The sequence below is a fragment of the Trachurus trachurus genome (assembly GCF_905171665.1).
Source record: "Trachurus trachurus genome assembly, chromosome: 10".
NCBI classification, from domain to species: domain Eukaryota; kingdom Metazoa; phylum Chordata; class Actinopteri; order Carangiformes; family Carangidae; genus Trachurus; species Trachurus trachurus.
In genome coordinates this window covers 1,699,006-1,725,973 of record NC_139894.1, presented here as the reverse complement: position 1 = coordinate 1,725,973, position 26,968 = coordinate 1,699,006, and the positions used below count along the sequence as shown (strand labels likewise).

The window sequence follows — 26,968 nt, the reverse complement described above, 5'->3', positions numbered from 1 at the left end:
AAATCAACAGAAATGTCTAAGATCTTTCTTGCAGGGGTTTGAGGTCATTTCAAATTAAAAGCGCCAAAGTCCAAGTCAAGTCAAAGTCTGAACATGTGTGTTGCCCTCCATTCATCCTTTGTTCTCCTTCCCTTTTTCTTTGTTGAGCTCATTCCCCAAAACACTTAGTTAATGTCAAATTCAAAGTACCAAAATAATTAGCTGTAAACAAACAGGACTGTGTGCCACCTCCACCAGAGCTCAGATTAAAACCTTAGTGTGTTGTTCATCACACTACTGGATATTCCCGAAGAGCACCAATTTGTTATTCTAATCAACAAATAACTTTTTTTTTCTTGTAAAAACACCACAAGTCAATTTTCTGTTCTGTGAATGACTAGGAGAGAGAAATAGTGTCAAAGTCTTCTGTCCTCCAGGTCACAGTGTTGGAGAGTTTCTGTCATCAAATAGTTAATAGAAGAGTTTATGTATCGTGGGGGGAGGGGGTGGTTGATGTTCGAAGAATCCACGGTGAAGTTGGTAAAAATTCAAAGAGTGATTCATGACTTCATTAGCAAAAAAAAGTCACGATAAAACACATTACTAAGTTAAGTTACTTCCAATGTTTCCTTTCCTTTCTGTATTTTTAAAGTCTCTCAGTTTCCCTGAAGGCATCACTGATAACTCTCAGATCATTTATTTCACTCCTCCTCCCCCCTCCCCCTCCTCCTCCTCCAGCTATTAAGGTTTTTCTATTTTCTTTCTTATACAAACTATTGTCTTTCTTCTTCCCACCTTCATTTGTTTTTTTCCCTTTCATCACTCCTGTTTTCCTCTTTCTGTCAAGGTCAAGTTCTTTTTTCCGTTGAGGCTTTTTAATAATAGCCTTGTCAAAAAAGTTAAAAATAGCCCCCGCAGAGTCTCAGCAGTGAAACTTGAAGATGATCAAGACGATCCTCTTGTACTCCTTCCTGAAGTTGTGGTTCAGGACGCCGTAGACGACGGCGTTGAGGCAGCTGTTGAAGTACGCCATGAAGTAGCTGGCCGTGAACAGCCACTCCGGTATGGCCCGGCTCAGCCTGGAGTCCAGCGCCACAGCCAGGCCGATCAGGTTGAGCGGCGCCCAGCACACGGCGAAGAGCACAAACACCACGAACATGGTGAGGAAGTTGCGGAGGTCGTGCGGCTTGATTTTAGGCCGCGAGTCCGGCTTGACCCTCCGCCTCACCTGGATGACGAGGATCCAGATCCGCAGGTAGCAGTAGGTGACGATGCCGATGGGCAGGATGAAGTGCACCACAACCACCGTGATGGTGTAGAGCGAGCTGACCGACTGGGCGAAGGTGCAGGAGTACACCCGAGGGTCGTACTGCAGCGACTCCACGAACCAGTTGGGCACGATGGCGAGGATGGTGAGCGCCCAGACCAGCACGACGTAGCACATGGTGTTGCTGTTGGAGAAGAGTTTGTCGTACTTGAGGCTGTGGCAGATGTAGCAGTAGCGGTTGATGGCGATGCCGGTGATGTTGAAGATGGAGCCGATGACGCTGAGGCCCATCAGGAAGCCGCTGATCTGACAGTGGATGTAACCGGCGATCCATCCGTCGTGGAAGATGGCGGTCAGGACCAGCGGGTAGGGATAGATGGCGACCACCAAGTCAGCGAGGGCCAGGCTCACCACGAAGGCGTTTCCTGCAGAGCGAGAGGAGAAGGGAAGACATGAGTGCGTGAAAGGTGTGTAAACACCAATTATTTTGGTCCGCTACCAGTTGCATCTATTCCACAATTTGTAGAAACTGTCAAACTTCCTGATTAAACCTCAGTAAGGGTGGCAACACTGGACGACCTTCAAATCTCAACCAATTTTTAAAACACATGGTAGACCACAGATACTGTATAAGGACAGTGTCAACCAATGTTTAACCCATACAATCCTCCAAACATTCACATTAGATTATGAGATTTTTGTACTAAAGACTCAAGATCACAGAAACTTGCGTGATCTAACATGACCTTTTCTTTGTCGGCCCTATTATGGTCTTGCATGGGACTTCATAAAGACACTTGAGTTGTTGCCATAGTTCCACTAGATGGTCTTCTTGTATATCCTATTTGGCTCAGTTTGCTGCCATGTTTGTGAGCTGTAAACGCATAATCAGCCAGTTGGGGATGATTCCCAGTGGTGCTCAGTCTCTTTGGCCAGCTTGGGTATTTCCATTGGAGGCAGCATGATTCGCTCTGGCTCAATCAGGAAAGTAGAATAGTCATATTGACATAAGACACTTAGGATTTATTCGGACAAGATTGTCTAGTGCAGGGGTTTTCAAAGTGTGAGGCGCGCCTCCCTTGGGGGGCGCCAGAGAGTTTGAGGGGAGGCGCGACATGAGAAAAAGAAAAAAAGAAAAACTGAAAACATTCAAACAAAAGATGAGTTACATCATGTCACTTCCACATAGGGCTAAATGATTAGGTTTTAGCCTATAGTTTGCAATTATATATATATATATATATATATATATATATATATATATATATATATATATATATATATATATATATATATATATATATATATATATATTATTATACTGCGATATGATAAAACACGATCTTGTAACACACAGACTGCGATTATGCTCGACTGATGTGTCAGGGAGCAACACCCCCGACGCGTCATAAACTGACGCTTGGTCAGGGCCCTTTCGCGTTGTGCACTGACTTCCAAGGTGCCCCAATGCAAGTGATCAGAGAGACTGTGTTGCAGGGAGAGCGGAGCTCAGCTGGCCTCGGCTGAATGTAGAAATAGTACGTCGGCTGTGCAACTATTCTGGTTAGAAAAAGAGCGTCAGGTATAACTTCATATGAACGCAGCTCAAAGCGACCCGGTGCCTCACAGTGACCAAGCTCAGATAAATACATTGAATCAGCTGTAGCACCACGTATCCTCCGCATAAAGCCGCAATATACCGCTCCTAAAAAAAAAAAAAAAAAAAAAATGCACGTCGCGGCGGAGCTGTAAACAGCGGAGTTTTCCTCTACTACAGATGAACAGCTGACATGTGGTCAAGACGTAAGTGGAGACCTGTCACAGTGTCACCTGTGCATTGATATAAACTCCAACCTCAGACTGTCTGCTTCCCAGATGATCACACAGGGAGAGCATGAAGCTGCTTGTGTGATGAGTGTGTTACAGAGTTCTGTATCAATGTTTAGGTTTATTCGTCTTTATGTTGTCATGATAATTAATATATGCTGAGACACAAGCTTGTAAATCAAACAAATCCTACAGGAAAGACCAATTTATGTTTAATGAATCAAATATTGTTTTGGTCATCATAGTAACTTCTCTCTTTTTTTTTTTGGGGGGGGGGGGGGGGGGGCACAGCTGTTTATTTTTCATTAAGGGGGGCTCACTCTCTCACACTTTGAAAACCCCTGGTCTAGTGTGTAGCCAGCCTAAGAACTAAGGAGTTGGATTTTCCGAATTCCCAGTCAGCTATGTCATCAGAAACACCCCTTGAAGTCGGAATTGCATCATGGAAACTCAGAGGAACTCCCGTAGGCCTAATCCCAAGATGGCAACTCAAGATGGCTGCTCTGTGCATCAGCAATGAATAAAAGCTGTTTATTAGTAGACAAACGATTACATAATGTGTTTTTATAGGCTGGTTGGTGACACTTCTTGCTCTGCTCTCATTGTTTTTTGCGGTATTTCCATTAGAGGCAGCCTGATCTGGATTTGTAGATATCAAACATGTTGAATATTTATTTAACTTTAATTTATTTAAATCTAATGTGTATCGAGCCCGGGGGAGATGATCCATCATAACAAGCATGGTGTCTGGTTCCTAGGCTCAGTTTTTCTGTTAAATGATGCTTCACCACTTTGCTCGTCGAATGTTAAGTGGCTGAAGTTTTATCTCCGCATTCAGATGGATTTTGTTTTTCAGAAGTGCACAAACTCCACACTCCCACAAACTTCCTCCTCATCCATGATCCCTGTGCACACGCCTCAACCGATTGGAGTGTGTGTCTAAAGACGGGTGTTAAGAGGGTTGGAAAGAAATAGGTCTGTTGGTCATCGGCTTTGTGCCCTTTGTTGGAAGTTAATGGCATGTGTTGAAATTAAAATGTTTCCCGGGACAGTAATGGAGGACTGAGGTCAACCCATTATGTGTTTGAAAATCCAGAAAGGCTGTGGCCAGAGGATTTAAATGGAGTGTATGTGGCTGAGTGTAAAAGCCAAGTGGACATCTGGTGGACAACTGAAAAACAAGTGCGGAGTGGAAAATATCGTCTTACTAATGGAACAAGCAACAGAACTGATAATGGGGCCTTTTTGGTTTTTTGGTGCTTTTACTGATCTCCTTGGTTTGAATTTTCAACCATATTTTGTCCGTCCATAACAGTTTTTTTTCTTCATACTTTATTTCCCTTCCACCAGAAATGGTGCTTTCTGCATAAATAATGTTAATAATATAATCTAACACTCTTCACTTTTATCCCTAGGGCACTTTTAATCTTAAATCACAGATTTCCAGATGTTTCTTTCTTAGCTGACCTTTGCACCTTTACTTTAATATTTGAATTACTTAAAGGTCAAGTAATTATTGAAGGTGTTTTCTGTGTCTACAACCTTTAATTCATCTTTGGCTCAGCTCACCGAAATGAGGTCTCTACCTCAATGTATTCCTGAGTTAAAATGAAATTTCATTTATTATAGAACTTGGTGTTTGGGCTCCTGTGTGGATGAAACGTGGATGTAAAGAAGTCTCTGGCTCTCAGAGCTCCTTAACTTTCCAAGTATTTTCTAACAAGAGAAAAAAACGGCAAAACACAAAGAGCAGAAAACAAAGTGAAGCAGTCGACCACGAAGTCCAACTCCCAGTCACATCACATTCTCCTCCAAATTCACTTCAATAGCATCTGGATCATTAAGCTCTCCAAACCTCATCACTCCCACTCAAAACGGCAACAGCACCATTACAGCCTAATGAGTACGACGCCCAAATCTGCCCCTGTTCAACAATCAGCAACTCAGATACAAACACACACACACACACACACACACACACACACACACACACACACACACACACACACACACACACACACACACACACTTTATCCAAACAAAGTTTACTGTTTACTGTTGTTCCAGAGCAGTAAACCCTGGTGTGAACAGGAGCCGCAGCAGCAGGTGGTTTGGACTTTCAAACAACTTTGGTAAAACTTCTGGCCCTGCTGGTCGGCTGTAAACGTCTCTCCCACACAGGGAAATTAAGTCTGGACGCCAGATTTAAGAGTTTACCTAACGTTTACCTGCAACTCTGAGTGACCCCTGCTGCATTTCAATTATATCTTCTCGCTGTTGTAGATGTCTTTATGAAACTCTCCTGTGTTATTTGCTGCATTTGTTTGGTTTGTACAGACTCTATCTCACATATTTTCTGATTCAGGCTTTTTCTTCCTCTTCTTCTTTTTAGTTTTGGTGCCAGGTTTAATTGTTTTGTATTGTAATGTTTTCTTCACATCTTAGCTAATACTGTTTAAAAAGGTTTCACTGACATCAACAACAAAACTTGTCAAACTGTGAAAGTGTGAGGACGATGTGGGTGTTTAAAAAAAAAAAACGGTCATTTGTTATACTTCAATATTTTCTCATAAGTTTAGAGGGAATGTGTGGATGAGTCACAGAGGAATCAGGCTAAATATGTGGAGAATTCATCCTTGCTCAGATTTTTCAGACTGTTTCCTGAGTGAAGCGTTGCCGTGCCGACCACAGGTAGTGGATGGCAGTTTATTAAAACATATAGTAATGGTCAGTCTAGACTGAAATTAGGGGGAAAGATCGGCCACAGTCTCTTATTTACTACTTCTTAGAATGATGTGCAATGTATAGGCCTGTGTATAGTTGTGACATCACAACGTTGCAAAAGGTCCTGATGGCTTGTTTAAAGGGATAGTTCAACATTTTGGCAAATTGGCCCATCGCCATAATCCCTATAGTCATAGCAGTAGGTTCGTTACCTTTATTTGTCGGTGCAAGCGGAAGTTTAAGAACTATCCCTTTAAGAGTTTGTGCATTTCTCTAAGGATTGGGATATTTCCTGTCAGAGTTGAAGTGTCAACTCACCAGCTTTACAAGAAATATAAATCAAGATACTGGTCCATCTCAGTTTCTAACATATGGGACCTTTAAATGCCTGAGATACATGAAGCATTTAGAGACAAAAGCAGGTAAACGTTTATAGCTTGTAGTGATTTAAGTCAACGATTCACATTGATGAACAGGGGCTTGTTAGAAAGCACTGAATTCTCGTTTAACGAGAAAGAGCTGACACATTTCCAGCTAAAATGTTAAGAGTTTATTCCATAACTGGCCGTAAAACCGGAACGACCTGCAGGTGCTTGAAGCTGTTAGAGGTAAATACGAAGGTTTCTCTGCCACCTTCTTCCACCAACTGCAAATATTCTCACTTAATAACATTCACGATACCCCTGCTCTTGCCTCACCCTCACAGATAGCTTTTTAAATTGCATCATCTGACCTTTTGCCCTCACCCTGATCCACGTGCATCTGAATCCCACACTCGCAGACAGTCAAGTGTGTGCGTGACGCTCGGCCGCGGTCCGGCTGAATCGCTGTGAGTGGTTGAGAGATGTTTCATCACTCCGCTGCTGTAATTGATTCGTTTTGCTGGGAGCTTTTTATCAAAGTGCACACATCTTCACAGAGCGTGGTCGTTTTCTGCAGCATGCGTTAATAAAACCGAGTTTCTTGCCGTTAAACTATGCCACTGCAACCGTTCACCGTGTATCACCCCCTGACTCTGTCTTCATTACGAAGAAGCTTCATCGTTAATATTCTGGACGACAACTCTTTGTCTGCGTTGCGTCACAGAAGGCTAGTTAGAGAAGAGCTGTGGCTCGCAGCACAGGGACGAGGGACTTGTTAACCGCCAGTCAATATGTATTAAGTCCGTTGTTCTCTCTTTATTACTGTGTTTGCCCTTTGCAACTGTTCCCAACACCCCACCCCATCTTGTTTAAACTGGAGCTCCATGTTAATAAGCAGAGAAGAGAGATGCTGCCGAGGTTACAGGTTCAATTCCCTGTGCAGTTCAATGATTGAGGAAGACATTAGTACTGTCAGGGTGGGTCTCATTAGGAACATTTACTCTGTAGATGTATAGATTCATACTTCTTACAGGTTCCTCTTAATAAAAGGATCGGCTATTAACATCAGAACTTAAAATTAAAAACACTTTAATAATGTTAATGTATTATCAGACAGTATATTGTTGACATATTGTCCCATAAACTTTGTTTAATCCAATACATAAGTGTAATATATGAAACATCATTCCCTATATCAAGAGTGATGTTGCTATTCTTTGGTTAAATGACAATATTTATTTATAACACATAGTAAATAATATAAAATATCGATATTTTAAAGGGACAACAAGGAGTTTGTATTTGGTCATAAAAAAGTCTCATATTAATGTGGATGAATTTACGTTACCCACACTTGTTAATGGGTCCATTTTCTTTAAATATATCATTTTGTCTTTATAGTTATTTTGTTATTATTATTTAGTGGTAGGCTCACCCAGTATTTCCTACTTTCGGTTTCACGGACGCTGTCCAGCAGGTCATGGGAATAACGCCACCAAATCGGCGTTTATGGTCGGAACTACAACGGCATCTGATCGTCTTTGAACCTCCAACTTTCATTCTTGATCAATGAAAACATTCTTGGCAAATGTTTTCGCTTTTGTCCGTCTTGTGCCCGGTCCAAGAATTTCACCGTGCGTGGAGGCTCATGGGAAATGTAGTGAAAACACTTTGCTTTCCAAAACTCCTCATTATCCCTTTAATTTGAATATCATGTTGCAATCGTAACATGTTAAAAACAAAATTTGTTTTATTTGAACAAAACCTGTTGAGAGAAAAAAGGTTGTCTCATTCATTTATTGAATATATTAAATATAGTTTTGAATTGGTTTAGTTTTTAGTTTTAAATTGCTTTAGTTTTAAATTGGTTGGTAATTGGCATTTCTGCTGATCAAACAGACACAGGTCTTGTTTAATGATACAATTATAAGGATTTACCATTAGAGCTGTGACAGAATGTGATAAATAGTTGGTTTTCATTGATATCTATCAAAGTGTAAAAAAAAAAAAAAGGTGTTAGATTAATTTGTTGGTTTCACTGATTAACTAAAGAGCTACAAATCAAAGTGTTGGGAGTTTTTTTCTACAACCTGGCAACACAAACTCATTAATGTCTTATAACTGATCTCTGATGCGTTAGCAAGCAATTAGTTACAAGCCATAATAAATGATGCCTTAACAGAAAGTAATATTAGCACCTTTAATCCTAAACATGGCTGATATGACTTTACAAACAACTCAGCACCTTACAGAGGTCCCTATAATGATAAATTGAACCCAGCCAGCTATGCTAATCAGCCTCTTCATTAAGACAAATGATGAACTAATTACGGAGATTTCTATCGCCGTGGTGTGATCTCTGCCTCTTGAACCCGCTGAGAAGTTCCACTTCTTTCAAAGACATTGGTTTTTCCACATTGAAATGCAAATTAATGCAGCAAATCGCTCTGAAATCTAATCAGATCATCCGCTCTGTGGAGGCAGCCGCGCTGTGAACTTTTAAAGTTCCTGCAGACTGGCGTTGTCGACTCACCCCTCCCTCCTCCCTCCTCCCTCCTCCTCCTCTAACTGACGGAGAGAGGAGTGTTTCTCTACCACAGTGGGGTTTTGAAGCGAGAGTCTTCGTTATTCGCAGCCTCACTCTGCTCGTGTGTCGTATTTGTTTCTCTCAGCAGTGAGTTTGTTCAGGGCGACGGCGCCGTCTGATCCTGACGCTGCTGCTTCTGTTCCTTGTTCAAGTACAACAGCAAACAGCGTCACAGCCGTCACCCGCTGACACAAACACCAGGCGTCAGGTTGGAGGAGAAAATAGACACCTGTTCTGTGTGAGTCGACCTTCCCATGACATTTCTGGATTAGACTCAGGGTGTTGGAAAAGAACAAGACACGGTGGTGATGAAAACTGAGTTTGGCAAAGGATCTGTCGTCGTGTTCGGAGCTGCAGCCAAGACTTCAGAGCCAACACCAACTTCAGGCCGGGTCGGGTCAACCTACAGTCCTTTCAAAACTACAGCAGTGTGTCAGTGTTGTACGGTGGCCCTGAGAGGTCAACACACTGCAGCCTAACATGGTGGTCCATGTTTTTTCTGACACCATGCTCAGGTTTATGGCTCTCAAACAGAGAGACACAAGAGAGAAAACTGACTCGCTCTTAAAACAAAAACAAACATGGAGGACAATCGATGCTGCTCTTTGCACTTTTTACTTTGCTCATAATCACAGCGACCACTAGATGTCACCTAGCAACAAAGCGTAACTTTGGGTCGTGATAAGATTACACGCGCACACACATCAATAACACATGTTATTGATGCTGACATAACCAACTGATGACGCCAGCACCCGCTCCCTTGCTCTCCGATTGGTCGGATCTCTTCAATCCTTGCTCAGTAATTGGCTGGTGTGTGAACCATCAAAATGTCAGAAATAAGAAGGTTAAAAGTTCACTGATTGGCTCATGGGCATGTCAGTCAAACAGCAGATAAAAGACAGGCAACTCAGGGACACAGGTGAACCACTGTGAGGTTTCACTTCAATACAATTCGCATTACTGTACACATTTCACTCCCATGATAGAAAAAACAAACACAACAAATATCTTTTTCACAGGCAATTTATTTTAGAGTCAGAGTCTCCGGGTGCGAGGTTAAAGACGAGCCAGGTTTGTTGTGTCTCGGACGCCTCCAGCAGCAGCAGCGACGCTGGAAACCGGTAGAATTACAGCAGGTGATGAAGCGTCGGAGCAGCTGAAGGAAATTAGGCGATAAAGAAATCACCAGAGCGTCTGAGTCCTCGGGCAGGTGAGCTGCAGCAGGACGGGGTCAGGAGAGAGAGAGGGATCCGGTCGGACCCATCAGACATGATGTGTCTGTAGCCCTGTTTCCATCCCAAGTGATTCAAATTACTGGGAAATGCGCATTAAAAGAAATTTGAATCCTGTGTGTTTCCATCTACGGACTATAAACCACCCCCTTCCCACCACCGGACGGATTGACAGTCCCTCCAGGAATTCGCAATGTTGCGATCGCAACAATTAATGCAAATTCAGCCAATCCCCGCAAATTTTTGCGATCTTGCAATTTTGTACAATCACCGCAACTTTTCCGCAAATTAGACCAATTGTCGGTGCTTTCTGCGTGTTACACAGCAGAGAGTGCGAGTCTGAAACTTGATACAATGTGCACAAAGTGATAAGTAAAGGAACACAAGCTGAGTTGAACGTGTTGAGTGTGTGAGTTGTCCTGGTTGACCACCCGAGGCTGTGTCAACCCCGCAGCACTCGCCGAGGGGGAATCCAGTGAGTGCGCCACTGCAGGGCCGGAGCAGAGTAGCCGGCGGCCAGGTGCCCCTTCCCCCATCCTAAGGCCCTGGACTTGAGTAGCCACCCTCCCCTTTTTATTCAAAGACTGGACTGTTTTAATGGCATTTTAAAACAGTTGTTTTACCACGATTTTTAAACAGACATTTTAATTAAAAGTAAAACAACTTTCAACTCTATGTAATTTTCTTGTGCCTTTCTTAACAAGTGGAAAATTGCTGGTATAACAGGACCTCACATTATTTTGTGACATTTCAAAATTTTAAATTTTCCTTTGATTTTTAATTATTCAGAACAAAACTGCAACTTTTTTTTGCAACTTTAGCTGTCTCCCGCAATTTAATCGCAACAAAAGCGCTTAAAACTTCGCAACATGCACCGCAATTTTTTCAAAATGTGGCCGCAAAATCAGGCATTTTAGGCCGCAACAATCACAAAAAAAGCCTGCGAAATCCTGGAGGGACTGGATTGACGGTCTGATTTGAACACATTAGTGCGATTTAGCTCATATATTTATTACCGTCACAATGCGACCTGTCCGTGTGTGTGTCTGAGAGAGAGAGAGTCGCGGCTGCCACAGACTTTATTAATGGTAAACGCTGGATGCGCTGGCTGATAAATGTGTTTTTTACTGAGGAGGAAGTGGAACTATGAAGAACTGTGCAGTAACATCATTATGAAGGTGTGTGTGGGGGCTTTTATTTTGCCGTGGTGGTGCGCCACAATTAATTAGGCATGTAGCAGAAACCCTGATGTTGTCTTGTGAGTGAACTGCAAACATGGGAGCGGACGGGGTGAAAGTGCGCTACGTCACACTTAATTCGAATAATCAACCAAAACCCGGCCCAAGCGAGCGTATTTCAGTTTGTGCGAATCAGGGGATTTTAATTCGAATTATGCCGTTTCCATCATCATTTTCCGATGCGATACATCTAGATGCAACTTGTGACATCACATTATTATGCAGCAGAACATGTGGTGTAATCGTCACGGCAGAGCGTCGGCTGGTTTGTGGAGTTTTACCGACTCATGATGTTAAGTTTTCCAGGAAAAACAACCAAAGAATCTCTGCTGTGTCAACGTTTTCAAGATAGGATATACTTTATTGATCCCTGTCTGGGAAATCGCTGATTATTGATATCTGAAATAAAAACATACAAAATATTACGAGTGGGAATTGATACAGCACATTATTTTGTGGGGCAATATTGTATTGAGTCACTGACGATTTGATCAGTCTTTTACTATAAAAACTGCAAATATGAACCTACTAGAGTACTGTGTCAGTCCGTCTGTTTGACAATCCTGTTTAACAAGACTAAAAATGATTGAAGTGACATAAACAGACTTAAAACTTTGTCTTATTAAATAAAACAGATGTTTTCCTTCAGGAACATTTGCAGAACTCAGAACAGTTTCTCGTTTGTCAGGTCAGTTAATGAAGTTGCCAGTGGCTTCATGATACGATGTTATCATGATACTTAAGTTATGATTCAAGTTTACTGCGACAATATCCTGAGTCTTGCAATAAAATGTTGTGAGATATTGCGATTTATGACCTTTTTTTCTGAGACGTGACTGTCACTGAGCATCATGTCAGGTGGTTTTTGATCCGAGTGAATATTTTCTAGTAGAAGTTGTTGGAGCAGGTTTCCCAGTGTTTGTACGTCTTTTAACTTCATGTGGTCTTCCCCAGGGTTCAATTTTAGGTCCTTTATTGTTTAATTTGTACATGTTACCCCTGGGCCAATTGATCAAGAGACATAATATATCTTACCATAATTATGCTGACGACACGCAGCTGTATATTTCCCTGTCCCCCGATAACCTGAGTCCTATAGATACCCTTACAGAATGTATGAGCGATATCAATAGCTGGATGTCAAATAATTTTTTACAGTTGAATAAGGACAAAACCGAACTCATGGTTTTCGGGACAAAGACACACAGAGAGGAAATATCTTTTAAACTTTCACAATTGTCTCTGGAAACTACTGCACAAGTTAGAAACCTCTGCGTCATCCTTGACACCGACCTTACTTTCCAGAGCCATATTGATAGCGTAGTTAAAGCTGGTTTTTATCATTTGAGAAATATTAAAAAAGTAAGGAGTCTTTTAACCCAAGATGATGCTGAAAAACTCGTCCATGCTTTTATATCAAATCGACTAGACTACTGTAATGCATTGCTCAGCGGGATACCACAAAAGTACATCGCTCGACTGCAGCTGCTTCAAAATGCAGCTGCTCGAGTTTTAACAAGGAAAAGGAAGTATGATCACATGACACCCGTTCTTAGGTCCTTACACTGGCTCCCTGTACGTTTTAGAATTGATTTTAAAATTTTAAACTTGGTTTTTAAGGCCCTGCATGATCTGGCACCTGAGTATTTGTCAGACATGCTTTTATATTATGAGCCAGGTAGACCCCTTAGGTCATCAGCAGCAGGCCTTCTGACCGTTCCCAGGGTCAGCACGAAAATTGGTGAGGCTGCCTTTAGTTATCATGCTCCAAGATTATGGAACAGCCTCCCCTTGCACATCAGATGCGCCCCAACATTAATATCTTTTAAGAAAACCCTGAAAACATTCCTTTTTAGCTGTGCCTTTCAGTAGTCTAGTATTATGCTTTTATTGCTTTTAACTGTGTTTTTATTCTATTTTATACTATTTTTACTTTTTACTTTTTATTTACTTAATTATTTATTGATTTTTATTGTTGTTTACTGTTTTTACTGTACTATTTTTATTTTTATTTATTTTTAAATTAATTTTTAATTTTTGGTGGCCTATTATTATTAGTACTGCTATTGTTTCTGCTTGCTCTGTAAAGCACATTGTGCTTCCACAAGGAATGAAATGTGCTATATAAATAAAGTTTGCTTGCTTGCTTGCTACTTCACAGTGATGTTTCTACAGTGTGAACAGACAGCGACTGACTGAGGCCTCCTGCAGCGCTCACAGCTCCACACACAGTCACTGGAGTTACTGGTGTAGAAGGAGAAACTCCACTTCAGGTCGCAGTAGGAAACAGTCAACCGTCTATAGTTGTATCAGACAGAATCTGATCCGTCAGATACATATGTTGAAAAGCAGAAACACTTCCTGTGTAGAGACACGGTGTTGGTCCTGTCAGTGAGCTCCTGGTGTACTTCTGATCGTGTAGCTACACATTGTCGTCACAACTGAGCTGCACCTCCGCCACAAACATAGAAAAAGTCTTTGTTGGGCTGCGTTTAATGTTTCTGCCGATGGTAGAGATGATGTTAAAGAAGCTGAATCTTCTTCTTTTCAACAACTGAAGCCTCATGAACTAGTTCAGGAAAGTGGTTTGGTGTGAAAAGGGCCAGTACAAATGTTTGTTGGGCGATCTTGACATTGTCCGATTGCTCTAACTCTCCCCTGGCAGATCCCCAACACATGATTAGCCTGTTTTTTGTCTCCACTTTGTTTGTAAGAGTTCAAAATCGAAAGAGCTGACTGCTATCTGAGTGCACAGCTGTAGCAGCAAGTATTGTATATAGCATTGGCCATCGTTGATCATTCTCTCAATTGCCAATAGACAATCGGATTGCCAATTGTCAGTACGAGGGAAAAATGATTGTATCTTTATTCTAAGCAAAATCTTATATAGTAACAACTGTTGCTACTGTATAAGTATTTCAGTAACATACGTATGCTTGAAAAACATATTTCAGTTATTTCAACAGTTATATACATTTATGGCATTGCTGCACAACTTGGAGAAAAAAAATAAGATCAAAGTGTTGTCAGGTTGGACAAGTCTTAGGTCCACTCAGAAAAACTATCTCTGATAACTGGTCAATGACTTCAACAATGGCTTTATTGGAAAAGTCTAGCTACAGACATCTTAACCAGCCTAATAACCCTTCAATAGATACAGTTTATTGCACTTATTTATATAGTTTCCCCAGACTAGGGGTGTGGTTGGGGAGAGGCTGCAACACTGTGCTGTTCTGCGTGTTCTTCAGTCTTAAACTATAATCCTGTATTTACCAAGGGCTGAACTTGTGTTTTTATGCAAGTTTATGAGCAAAAAAAAAACATATTTTGGCACAAAAACATCATCCAAATCCCTCTGGTTCATGTTTGGACCGAGCTGCAGGCTGAGACTCCAAGTTTCCAGCTTTTTGAGTGTTTCTTTGATGAATCCGGCAGCAGCAGATAATTCACTGCTCAAATCTGACTGAAATCATGTGGAGCAGTGATCGGCTGAAGTGACGTCCACACCGTCGTCGGAGAATAATCCTGTTTTAGAAACGTCTCCAACAAGGTGTCTCATCTGAAAAGCCACAGGGAAGTTTCCATAAATGTTCCCTTTGCTTGTTGACCAGCTGTGACCTTGATCAGTCCCCCAATACTGAAGCTGTGAGGGTTTAATTATTACAGCAAACTCCTCATGTTCCCTTTTAAAATCTATTGTAACAAACAGCAGGAAACGACCTCAGCGATCTGCCACAGACTCCTCATGTATGAGATCAATTCATGAAGACAAATACTCAAACTAAACTGTCTTCTGCTGAATTCTTGTTCTGCAAAACCGACGTCCGTCAAAGGTCAAAGATTCTGTGGATGAAGAGGCGGCGTTAAGTGACTTTTGGAGAGTCACATACTCCTCTTTGTGAGTTTAACATGTGGCCTTTAACAGTTTATTTGGATCAGATTCAAACACTGAACCAGACTCACAGAGAAACATCATCAGAACATCCACAGAAAAGATCAAACGTATCACCAGCACTAGAAACACTTAAGTACAAGAAGCAGAAAACTAAGTCTTGAACGACAGTTGATTTTTGGGGCCACACCGATATTAGGGAGTAAAAAATTCCAATAACTGATTCATTGGCTGATTTATCTCATGTTTACACGAACACACTTTTTTTTCCTTCAACTATGCTTCAAACACTTGTCAAACTCTTGGAAAATGTAAATAAGATGGATAGAAATCAGTAGAGAAAGGTGAAAAGTATATTGTAGTATTGTATGCATAAAACTAATAGAACTGAGATAAAACCCCAAACTGAATGAACACAACACAAATGTCATTTTTCTCTAATGGATCAACCAATGACAGGACATCATTTCTGCAGTACATGAAACCAGTTCATTTGCAAAGTTTGAAGAAACAAAAAAAAGTCTTCACTGAACTGAGACGACTGCGAAAGACTAATATGCAACTATATAAATTGGTTGGAAAACGGCACCAATAAGTGAGTTTACTCTGTCTGCTACTTTGTTGGCTGCAGCTGCAGACTCTCTGCAGTGCAGTGATTCGACTCGGATTCTGGGAGAAACTTTACCGAGGAGGGTGACTAAATTGTGGAAAACAGATTTTGTGAAATTGGTGTTGAGAGAGTTAATGACCCGGGATAATAAGAGGAAGAGTTCAGGGGGAAGCAGGTGCAGTGGTGTTTGTCTTATGACTCTGCTGTGACTCAGATGAAGCCAACGAGTTGGACAAATTGAGACTTTTGATGATTTGATGACGGATTCGTCTTCTGAAGAGCCTTGTATGTGTGTGAACCAGAGTTCACAGAGACCCATCCAGTAGTTGTTGAGATGCATTAGTGCAGATCAAAGTGTGAGAGACGACGCGTGCAAACGTCAGTCGGCTTCGGTTCAGGTTCAGTTCTCAGGTTTCAGGCGAAGAGTGTGGACGTGACTGCAGCTTCTCAAACTGACAACCATATTACCGAGGTCAGTTCTATAACATGCAGCTAATTATAGCCGCTGTATGTATGTTTCCTAGTGTGGGATTAGAACACAAGGACACACACACACACACACACAACCAAAGTGCAGAGAGGTCACTGATTTACATAATAAGTGTCATCAGTCGAGGGCCTCGGGGCTCGTTCAGATCCATCAGATTTCCTCAGAGTGAGTCAGCGGAGTCTCGAGGTGTCAAGATGAAAACCAGGGTCAAAGAGAAAACGGAGTTTATTTTATGAGTAAATCTTTCTCTCTCTCTCCCTCAGTGGGCGGTAAACCTGCACATTTATCACATCACATAGAAACCCACTGCTTCCTCCTGCTGTTTCTAGAACCGATTACTAAAAGTGATTATCGTGGTCCTGCGAGTTTAGAGCGAAAACAATTAAAGCGATTTTTCATTTCCGAGAGGTTTTTTACACAGGTTTTGTGCTGTGGACCAAAGTTAAGATGAGTGGGTCCCTGTTTGGTTCGCAGCGTGCACGAGCAGGTGATGTGATGCAGTTTCACGCTGTTCTACCAACTTGAGTAAAGAAACACAGAAATGCAGCTTTTCTGTTTGTAAAAACGGGCTATACAAATAAAATTGCCTTGCCTTGCCTTTAGAGGACAGGAAGAAGAAAACGTCAACTTTGTAGATGTAGATTTTTTTCGACAACAATTGAACTACTTGACTTAAAGAGGAACTATGCAAGTCTGTTCGCTTTTCTGCTCTTTTGCTAACCCTCCGCCTGGCCATGTGCATTTGTTTACAACAAAGCCGGCGAAAAATCTATGTCGTTATCTATCACAATTACTCCGGAGCTTTTTAATCAGGGTAAAAATGTAGCATAGCCACAGGAATAATCCTACTTAGTTTCTCTTTAAACCTTTGCCTGTGTGTCACAAAGGACATCTAATGCAACACTTGAGGGGACTGCAGTAGTTTTCCTCAATATTATAAGGTGTAGAAGCAAAACCACGCCTCTACATTAACGTATCTGTCTTTCAACTGCAGCTATTTTCACACGATGTGCTTCCTTCAAATAGATTCTCAAATCAGAGCCCGGGGCTTTTATTTGCTTCAACTGAACCGGCTTATATTTGAGATAGGTGTCTATATGGTGCAGGCTTTTATTTCATTTCATACAAATGTTTTGCTTAGGAAAGATGGAAAAACACAACCAAAGAGTAAGATTATTGCTTCCAAAGTGAATTTAACAACACTTGATGTAACTGACCCAAGGAAAGAGCTGGAGCAGGCATTTATTTAGAAGAAGTTCAGTCCGTGCCGCTTACTCACTTAGCGATTGGGACTTCAGTGAAGGTCGTTTGTTTCTTTACGCTGAACTGAACGACTGAATTGTGGAGAATCTAAGCGATGTAACGATGTGTAGCGATCCATCATCCATCTTGATGAACGTTTTAACAGATGCTGTAACAGTGGCACCAAGGGGGAAAAGAGTGATCCAAGCAGAGCCGCTTAACTATTGTATGCACAAATTAAGCAGCTTAGAAACTGCTCGAACAGGTGATATAGTGCTTGAAAAGGTTTTGTACATTCACAAGAACTTGCACAGAAAATAGACCCGGCTTCTGACTGAGACTTTCGGCTTTTATTTGCTCAAACCTGTAGCCGGGACCGACGTTTATTTGAGACTCGACTTTTATTTGAGAATTTACAGTATATCAGAGTTTTCTAAAGTGATTGATAATGGACAAATTCACTGCTATATGCAAATGTACCTTTTTATTATACATGAACTAAAAACAGTGACAAATATTGTCTAGAAACCCTCAAAGGCCTCACTGTGTTTGGTATGAAAAAATATGCTTGGTAGTTAAATTGTAGTGCACTGAGCCCTCAGGGCCACCGTAGTCAATCACACATAGAAAAAATACTGGTGACAAACGGAATTTGTGTTAATGTGTTGTTGTGTTAACCTTAATATACAGTATATATTCATACAAATTTACATTGACAGAGTTGTGTTTCCATGTGCTTTGTGGCCCCCGACAGGAAAACTGGGTCTGTGCAGATTATAAAAGTCCAATCTGTCGGTTTTCGTGACAGTGACATGATGAACTGTGACAGGACTAAACTGATGATCAGGTAACGTGTTTCTGACAGGACAGATGGAGAGAGGTGATGGATGGATGGAGAGGAGAGGAGAGGAGAGGACATGGAAAACAAGGTGGAAAATAATTCAGTGGTAGGAGGAAGACAGAAGAAAAGGTGGGAATCGAGAGGAGATAAGAGACCCTGTCGAGGGGTTGGGGAGAGTGGGGGGATGAAAGAGAAGAGTAATTAAGAGGGGGGGGGGGGGTGATTGAAATGGAGAGGAGCGGGAAAGGAGCGTAAAGGAATGGATCAAACGGAAAGGACGAGGAAGACAGGATAGGAGAGAGGAGAGGAATTGGAAAGGCAGGAGATGAATTGAGATGAAAGTTGGGAAGATGGGGTAATGGTGGGAAAAGGGAGGAGAGGAGGAGGAGGAAGGGGGGGGGGGCAGATAAGAGAGGACAGGAGGAGGGGAGATCAGAATGAATGAGGAGGTGGCGAGGAGAATAAATGGAAAAGAGGGTGAACAATTCATCCAGTTTTCCAGCTGCGATCGTCACATCCTCACCGAGGGATTCCAGCGCCTGATGGAAAAGCAGGAAATAAATGATCACAGGCAAAAGACGGAATATGGTTGTTTATGTATTGATTCGTGGCGGAGTCGATTTGTCACCCTGACAAGTGTGAGGAGCCGCGGAGCAACGACTGTGACCGCTGTGACGACCGGGAGCTCCAGGTCCAGGCGACAGCGTGTGATTGGTCACACCTCCGTCTTTGTTATTTATGCACTTCCCGTCCAAAAAAAAAAAAAAAAATCACCACTTGGATTTAACTAAGCTAACGGGTCAGAGTCTCCCATTGGATAATTACTGTATGGATGATGATGTTTTAGCTGGTAGGATAGTTCAACATTTTGGCAAATTGGCCCATTGCCATAATTTCTTTTTTTTTGTGCAATACAAGTGACAGACATAAAGCAAACATAAAGACAAGACAAGACAAGCCATGACACAGCACAAGACAATTAAGAGCAGCTAATGAAAAAGAAGAAAGAAAAGGAAAGAGAGAGAAGGAAAAGAAAAAAAAGGGGGGGAGTGGTTGATATATTAAAGGGCAATTCCAGGCGAATTCAACTCGGGGGTGTATTTTCCTATCATTTTAGGTCTAAAAGAAGGAATCTGAAGATTTTCAGTTTAATTGCTCCTGTTTTGCGGTATAGTTGCGTATGTCCCCGCATCGCCACGGCAGCGATGAATGGGAGTGGATGTAAGTTCCGCTGTTTAGGCTGTTTACAGGGAAATTCATGCAAAGCAGCTGATGCGCGTTGCCTTCAGGGACAGTTTTTCATCAAGCAGTCTCTGTATTTCCCTCTAAAACAACTCTGTGTGGTAACGTTGTGTTATTATCTCATAGCGTGGTGAATGTGCAGGTCACAACTTGTCTACCAGAGCGTTTTGGAGTTGTTGGATTGTGTATTTGATGAGTTTGATGAGTTTGAAACCAAGAAATCCCATAATGAGCCTCTGTAGCGTAGCTCTGAGCAGCTCACGGCTCTGCTCCGCCGTTCTAAAAACAGCTTGCACCGACAATTAAAGGTAACGAACCTACTGCTGTGACTATAGGGATTATGGCAATGGGCCAATTTGACAACATGTTGAACTATCCCTTTAACCACACTGAGAATCTTTTTTTAATGCAACTCTGGATGGAAATAAATGTTGTGACACTGCAGAAGCTTAATTAAGAAAGTAAGAAAATTTAGTGCGCCCACTGTAAGTCGACTTGCAAAGCAAATATTCACATTTCCTTTTCGCCCCTTCAACGTTTCACCAGTGTTAAAAAAAAAACGGCAAATTTATTAGTTGTACATGCGCAAGTATATAAAAAAATTACTTGCACTGCCTCAAATCAAATTTTAGGGGCAAAATGCCGCCATTTTGGGGCAGTCTGAGCCCAGCGTCTGCTTCAGGTGCAGCTGTGAATCCAGATGTTCAAGTGAAACTCATCAGAAATCATAATTTCAGTCAAAAATCTTCTTTCCATCAGGCTGAGATGAGTCAGTGTGACGCAGGACGCTGCTGAAACAACAGTGTAACTTTGATGTATTATAATCTTTACTTGTCAGTTGCCCGGTTTTTTAACCCAGTAGTAAGTGCAGAAAATTAAAGATGGAGGAACAGGCACGTCCATTAAGTCGTGGCAGATCCTGGGTAACAATTATCTACATCAAAGAAGGCAGTGGGAAAAAAAAAGAAAAGAAAAGGAGACATTATTCATGCTGCTGTCTTGTTCCTGGTTCTTCTATTGTTCAGTTTTTCTTCCCAAGTGGACACATCATGTCCTTAACGGCTGCAACTATCAATTATTGAAGAGGAAAAAGTTCCTGCAGAAGCTGCAGAAACAAAAAGAGAAGTTGGGCCGGTCATTATTGTAGATTCACTCTGGGGTGAAACGCTGGACGATAGAAAAGAGCTGCTGTTCTTTTCTTCTCTGGTGCAGCAAAATGTGCCGTTAAAAACATGTATAATCACTGTCACATTAAATTACCAACAAAAAATTAGTTTTTAACTTTGCTGCAGCTCCTAAACTGTCAGTCAGGAGTTAACGCTGTCTGCTGTCATGACCTGATGCATTTAAAGGGACAACGAGGAGTTTTGGAAAAGCGAAGCGTTTTCACACTACATTTATGAGCCTCCGCACCGTGAAATTCTTTGACCGGCGCAAGACAGACTCATGTTTTCATTCATCAAGAATTAAAGTCAGAGGTTGGAAACGATCACATACCGTTGTATAAACGGCGATTCTGCTGCGTTATTCTCATGACTCGCCACAAAACCGAAAGTAAAGAAACGCTGGTCGGCTCGCCCAGCATCTCCGCCACCACTAATAATAACAAAATAACCATAGAGACAAAACCATAGATTTATCTAAAATGGGCCATTAACAAGTGGTAACGTAGATTCATCCACATTAACGGGATACTTTTTTATAACCAAATAGAAACTCCTCGTTGTCCCTTTAACTAATCCATGCACAATATTACGTGATCCAGGTCTGTGTTTATGCCAATTTCAACTGGTTTCAGAAGAAGATTCAGAAGAAGAAAATTCAGAAGAAGAAAATTCAGATTCAGAGGAAGAAGAAAGAAATTGTCAACCAAGTTACTTTAAAGATGTCAACAGGTTTAAGGAGACTGTTTTCCTTAAAGAGTCTGATAGAGTTTGCTTCTTCTCTACGTGGGTTGTCTCCATGTTCATCCACCAGTCCAACCACATGGATCTGAGGTTAATTACGTCACTTAAAGGGATAGTTCAACATTTTGTCAAATTGGCCCATTGCCATAATCCCTATAGTCACAGCAGTAGGTTCGTTACCTTTAATTGTCAGTGCAAGCTATTTTTAGAACGGCGGAGCAGAGCCGTGAGCTGCTCAGAGCTACGCTACGGAGGCTAATGGGATTTCTTGTTTTCCCTCATCAAACTCATCAAATACACAATCCAACAACTCCAAAACTCTCTGGTGGACAAGTTGTGACCTGCACATTCACCACGCTATGAGATAATAACAGAACGTTACCACACAGAGTTGTTTTAGAGGTAAATTCATGCAAAACTGCTGATGTGCGTTGCCTTCAGGGACAGTTTGTCAGCAAGCAGTCTCTGTATTTACCTCTAAACAACTCTGTCTGGTAACGTTGTGTTATTATCTCATAGCGTGGTGAATGTGCAGGTCACAACTTGTCCACCAGAGCGTTTCGGAGTTGTTGGATTGTGTATTTGATGGGTTTGATGAGGGAAACCAAGAAGTCCCATTACGACTATAGGGATTATAGCAATGGGCCAATTTGCCAAAATGTTGAACTATCCCTTTAACATTAGCCTGAACTGAAGTGTGTCAGTGTTGTGGGGGGTTTAGAAGGCGTTCCTTGAGCAAAATGTGCAGCAGAGAAGAAGTTGAGATGTTCCACAAACAAACAGCAGCAGAAACCGGTGACTGAGCTGCACATGTGCATCTTCACCTCCCAAACAAACACACAAACAAGATGAACATGTCATAAGATCTAAGGAGCTAAAGGGCTGCTGCTGAAAGTTTCACTCCCACAACCAACAACCGTCAGCTATTAAACCACATCACAGTTTGTCTATTGTCCACCCCGTCTCTGTGTATCAGTCCTGTGATGGAGCAGCGATCTGTCCACAGTGAATCAGAGCTAATGGAGCCGAAGGCCACGCCCACCTCAGGCTGTGATTGGCTGTTCAGAGCCTCTCCCTCTCTCCCTCTACTTTGCACCACTATCTCCCCCTTTACACTCCATATCTCGGCTCCCAGACTCCAGTCGCAGCCGTTCATCATCACAGTTAGAAACACTTTTCTTTCTTTTTTTATGTCCACGCTTCCCTCCGGAGGTTAATTCATTCATATATTCTGACATTCAGGACGGTCCAGAACGCCTCAGGCCACTTTTACTATGACGGATACCAACACTTATGAAACTATACAGGTGGATCCTCTGTTCTCCTGAGCTGCACTGAGCTCTGTCGCTGCTGCTCCGCTGCCAAAACAGAGTAAATACGACTCGATGCACGAGCTCTGACTTCACCAATTCACACGTTCACATACAGTAAACCTCTCCTGGTGAAGACTTTAAATCTCCCAGCGACTCATTTTATCGTCAGTAAATCTTGTGGATTTCTAGTAAAAGTAAAACTTCCCTTCCATCGTTTTTTGGAAACATCCAAGAACGAAGGAGTTTTCGGGAAGAGATCGTCTCTTCTTATTGATCCAACTTGAACGAGAGCCACTTCATTTTTAACTTGGTCTTCATCCAAACAGACGTACTGTGGGAGCCAAAGTGTATGTGCTTCTATATGCTTTTGTTTGTTCATGAGGTGCACGAGTTAAAGCAGATATCAGTGGAATGTTTTTGTTAATATAAGTCCTAAATAGTCCTATTTTCCGTCAGCAATCACTTACATGAAGTATTTCAGCCTAAACACGAGTCTCTCCGTCACTCTGCTCTGCTGTAACCCGAGGAGAAAATTTTCCTTGTGGGATACAAGTGTTATCCAATGAGGAGAGAGAACGGCATGAAGGGCTGTGTGTGCAGCCAAGGGATGCGCGTGAATGTGGTGACGTAGCACGAGGACCAATTGATGCCTGACAAGGGCGGGGGCTGCTAACTCATGGTGCGTTCAAAGAAACTCGTACTTTGTGTTTTTCCTTCCTGTGAAGTCATACCAGTTCGATCTGGTACGAGTTCACGGGTCGGAAGTTACGAGTGGCCGTTATAGGGAACTTTCACAGACAACAGGATGGTATAAACACGAGCTACGGGTTACCTGGAACGCTACCAAGTCGTAGTTGTGACTTGAAGCTGTAACTTACGGTTTCAAAAGCCTGCCTTGAACGCAGCATTAGCCGAAACGGCCGTGAAGCTGATATCTGCTTTAATTTAACCCATAGTTTAAAGCTTCAACTCCCACACGTACTATAACTTTGCAAACAAATCTTCATCAGCACGTGTTTGTTGTGAGTTTGTGAGTCCTTTAATTTGTAAAAATGGGTAAACTATAGTCTTATCTTTGTGTTTATCTTTAGAAATGATGACATGTAGTCAAGAGCCAAGTTTGGGAACGATACATACATAGATGAAATGAAGAATAATGATTTACCTCATTTATTGGTCAGACCTGGAGCAGAGTAACATACACATCTGGATTATTTTATGACATTTGGATGAAAGTGACCTTTATACTGACGTGTTATACGTCTTGGGGCCAAATACTTATGTTATATTCTGATTTATCATGTTTTTGTACAAGCTAAATAAAAAAAAAACCTACTCTCAGTTCTGTGTCAATCATCAAACCATTCATCTCCTCATTTCATCAAAAAGAGAGAGAGAGAAAACTTTATATAAAAAAAACATCAAACCTGGCAACAGAGTCCTTCTTCCTGTTGCCTGTTATATTTAGACTTAGTAGAAGATGAAGTTGCCAAGATACGACAGATTCACAGCTTTTCAAACATTTTGCCAGTGTTGGAGCTCCTGTGTGTGTGTGTGTGTGTGTGTGTGTGTGTGTGTGTGTGTGTGTGTGTGTGTGTGTGTGTGTGTGTGTGTGTGTGTGTGTGTGTGTGTGTGTGTGAGGATCAGTGTGTGTGTGTGTGTGAGTCCATTAACACAGAAACCGATGAAGCTTCAGCTCCTCCGTCATAATCTCTCAGCTGATTTGGGTTTGACCCGACGACCTTACGACCTTTCACCAGGCGAGCGACTCTAACACCAGCAGTTGTTTTTGATATAAAACTGTGTGTGTATGTGTTTGTGTGTCTGTGTGTGTGTGTGCGGTGAATTGATTTTCCTTCCTTGACTATTAATGCTGCAGCTTTGCAGGAAGTTGAGCTTCTCTCCCTCCATTATGTGAGGGATTGTGAAGAGGCACAAACAGCTCATCAATATTCACATATTGTCATGTGAGGCGTCCGTCTCTGAGTGCTTTTAATGTGATATTTACCACCAGACGTGTCTCAGTGGGAGCATGCTGCAGAGTGAGAGATAACAATTAGGAGCACCCGGATTGATTTTCTCTCTGTCTGTAGAGTTTGACGGCTCCTATAAGTGCCCCGGTTTATTTATGCACAGCGGTGCTCTTAGCCTGTAGTCCGCAACAATCTGAGGCTGCTTTCAGATTTACACATCAATTACAGTGAGTCACCAACTATTCACATCCACTACTTTTACTTTAGAAAAAGTCCTTGACCGGGAGCCAACATGGCAAATGTCCCAGTGCAGCAGCAGCAGCAGCAGCAGCAGCAGCAGCAGCAGCAGCTTCAGAGCAGCTTCAGAGCTGCCTGGACCTTCACCTGCATGTGTTTAACATTTAACAGTAACAGAGACAAATATCTTGTCAGCTGCGTTTTCATTATCAAGGTGTCAAACAGCCAAACATCTTGTCAGAGTGTCCTTGAGCAGCAGCAGCAGCAACATGCAGCAGCAGTAATCAGATCAAATCACCCAGAAACATTCAAAGTGACAGAGAAACAACATCTCAGAGTCCTGATCATCATCATGTCACCCTGAGCAGGAAGTGACATAAAAGCATCAAAGCACACACAAAACTTCCATTTGCTCCATATGTGCCATAGTTTATCTTCAGTATATTCCTCTAACAACCTCATCTGTTTCAATCATAATGGTTCTAGTGGTTTTAGTGGTTCTAATCCCAGAGGAAATTAAAATTAAGTTCATGTAAATAAAGACAAAATTTGACAATATCAGCTGAGTTTTCTAAAAAAAAAAATTAGTTTAAGATTGAAAAATTGCAAAGTACTGGTATAAAATCACTCAAACATCAAGAAAACCATTAAAGTTTAACAGAAACTACTTCACCATCCAACCCTCGTTTCTTTACCTGTCCTTGAGCAGCAGCAGCAGCAGCAACATGCAGCAGCAGTAATCAGATCAAATCACCCAGAAACATTCAAAGTGACAGAGAAACAACATCTCAGAGTCTCATCATGTCACCCTGAGCAGGAAGTGAAATCATCACAGCACGCACAAAACTTCCATTTGCTCCATATGTGTAATAGTTTATATTCAGTATATTCCTCTAATAACCTCCTCTGTTTCATTCATAATGGTTCTGTGTACATTTGGTTACGTGGTGGTTGGTGACATGAATACAGGATGTGGAGATAAGGTGCAATGATATGCTCTATAAGCCTGTTGATGAAACAGTGAATACTAATGGAAGGAGTATTATCCAAGTCTGTAAAGACAATAATCTATTAGTTGTGAACAACTTGCATACAGCATTGCATTGCACTCCTTTTCTAGTCCCCCTAACCTACTGTAAAAAGAAAAGATGGATCTCTGAAGTGGACTACTGTCTAATCAGTGCAAGTTACTGTACATCAATTGTGTTCAAAGCTTTGAGGTGAATCAAAACATTGACATTGTAGGAAAAAAAAACATTAACCTGAACTAATCCTTGAGGAAATTAAAATTAAGTTCATGTAAATAAAGACAACATTTGACAATATCAGCTCAGTTTTCTAAGATATGAGTTTAAGTTTGAAAAATTGCAAAGTTAAGTTTATATAATATAACAGAAACTTCACCATCACCATCCATCCAACCCTTCCTCGTGTCCTTTACCTGCTTTCCTGAGTTTCCTGTTCCTGAACACGGACACGATGACCAGCAGGTTCCCGATAACATCCACCACGATGGTCGTGATGAGGACCCCGGCCAGCAGGGTCACGGCCCAGGGGAAGGACTGGTGCTGCTGCCCCGGAGCCCCCTCCTCTCCGGCCGCCGGCGTGGAGTTCCCGGGCCCCGGGGTGCCGAGCCCACCCATCACCATGGTGGGCTCGTGGTCCTCCAGGGACATCAGTTGCGGAAGGTGCCGCGGGTCGACGAGTCGCATCGGGTCCTGGCCGCGGAAGGTCGGTCCATTCAGCATTACGCACGTACGCGCGGGCGGCTCGGTCAAGTCAAGTCTTATTACACGCGCCGGGGAGCTGTGCCAATCGCTGCGCGTAATGGCACCGGAAAGACGCGTCCGTTACGCACCGGAGCCTCCACACGGGACATCGCGGAACATTTCTGTGAATCTACAGCTCTTCTGTGTCTCTCTCTCTCTGTCTCTCTCTGGCTGTGACTGAACCGGTGCAGCTTCACCTCGTGCGCTGAGTCTTTAATAGGAAAAATATTCAA

General features: G+C 42.1%; 1 protein-coding gene across 1 annotated transcript; it reads right to left on the bottom strand.

Annotated features, from left to right (window-relative positions):
* Nucleotides 1-901: 901 nt before the first annotated feature.
* On the bottom strand, nucleotides 902-26,714 carry mtnr1al (melatonin receptor type 1A like; the record flags this gene model as incomplete). The annotated part of the gene is made up of 2 exons (XM_083980426.1): nucleotides 902-1,671; nucleotides 26,408-26,714. 2 exons carry the CDS (start codon nucleotides 26,712-26,714, stop codon nucleotides 902-904), a joined length of 1,077 nt encoding a protein of 358 aa, XP_083836552.1.
* Between the last annotated feature and the right edge of the window lie 254 nt (nucleotides 26,715-26,968).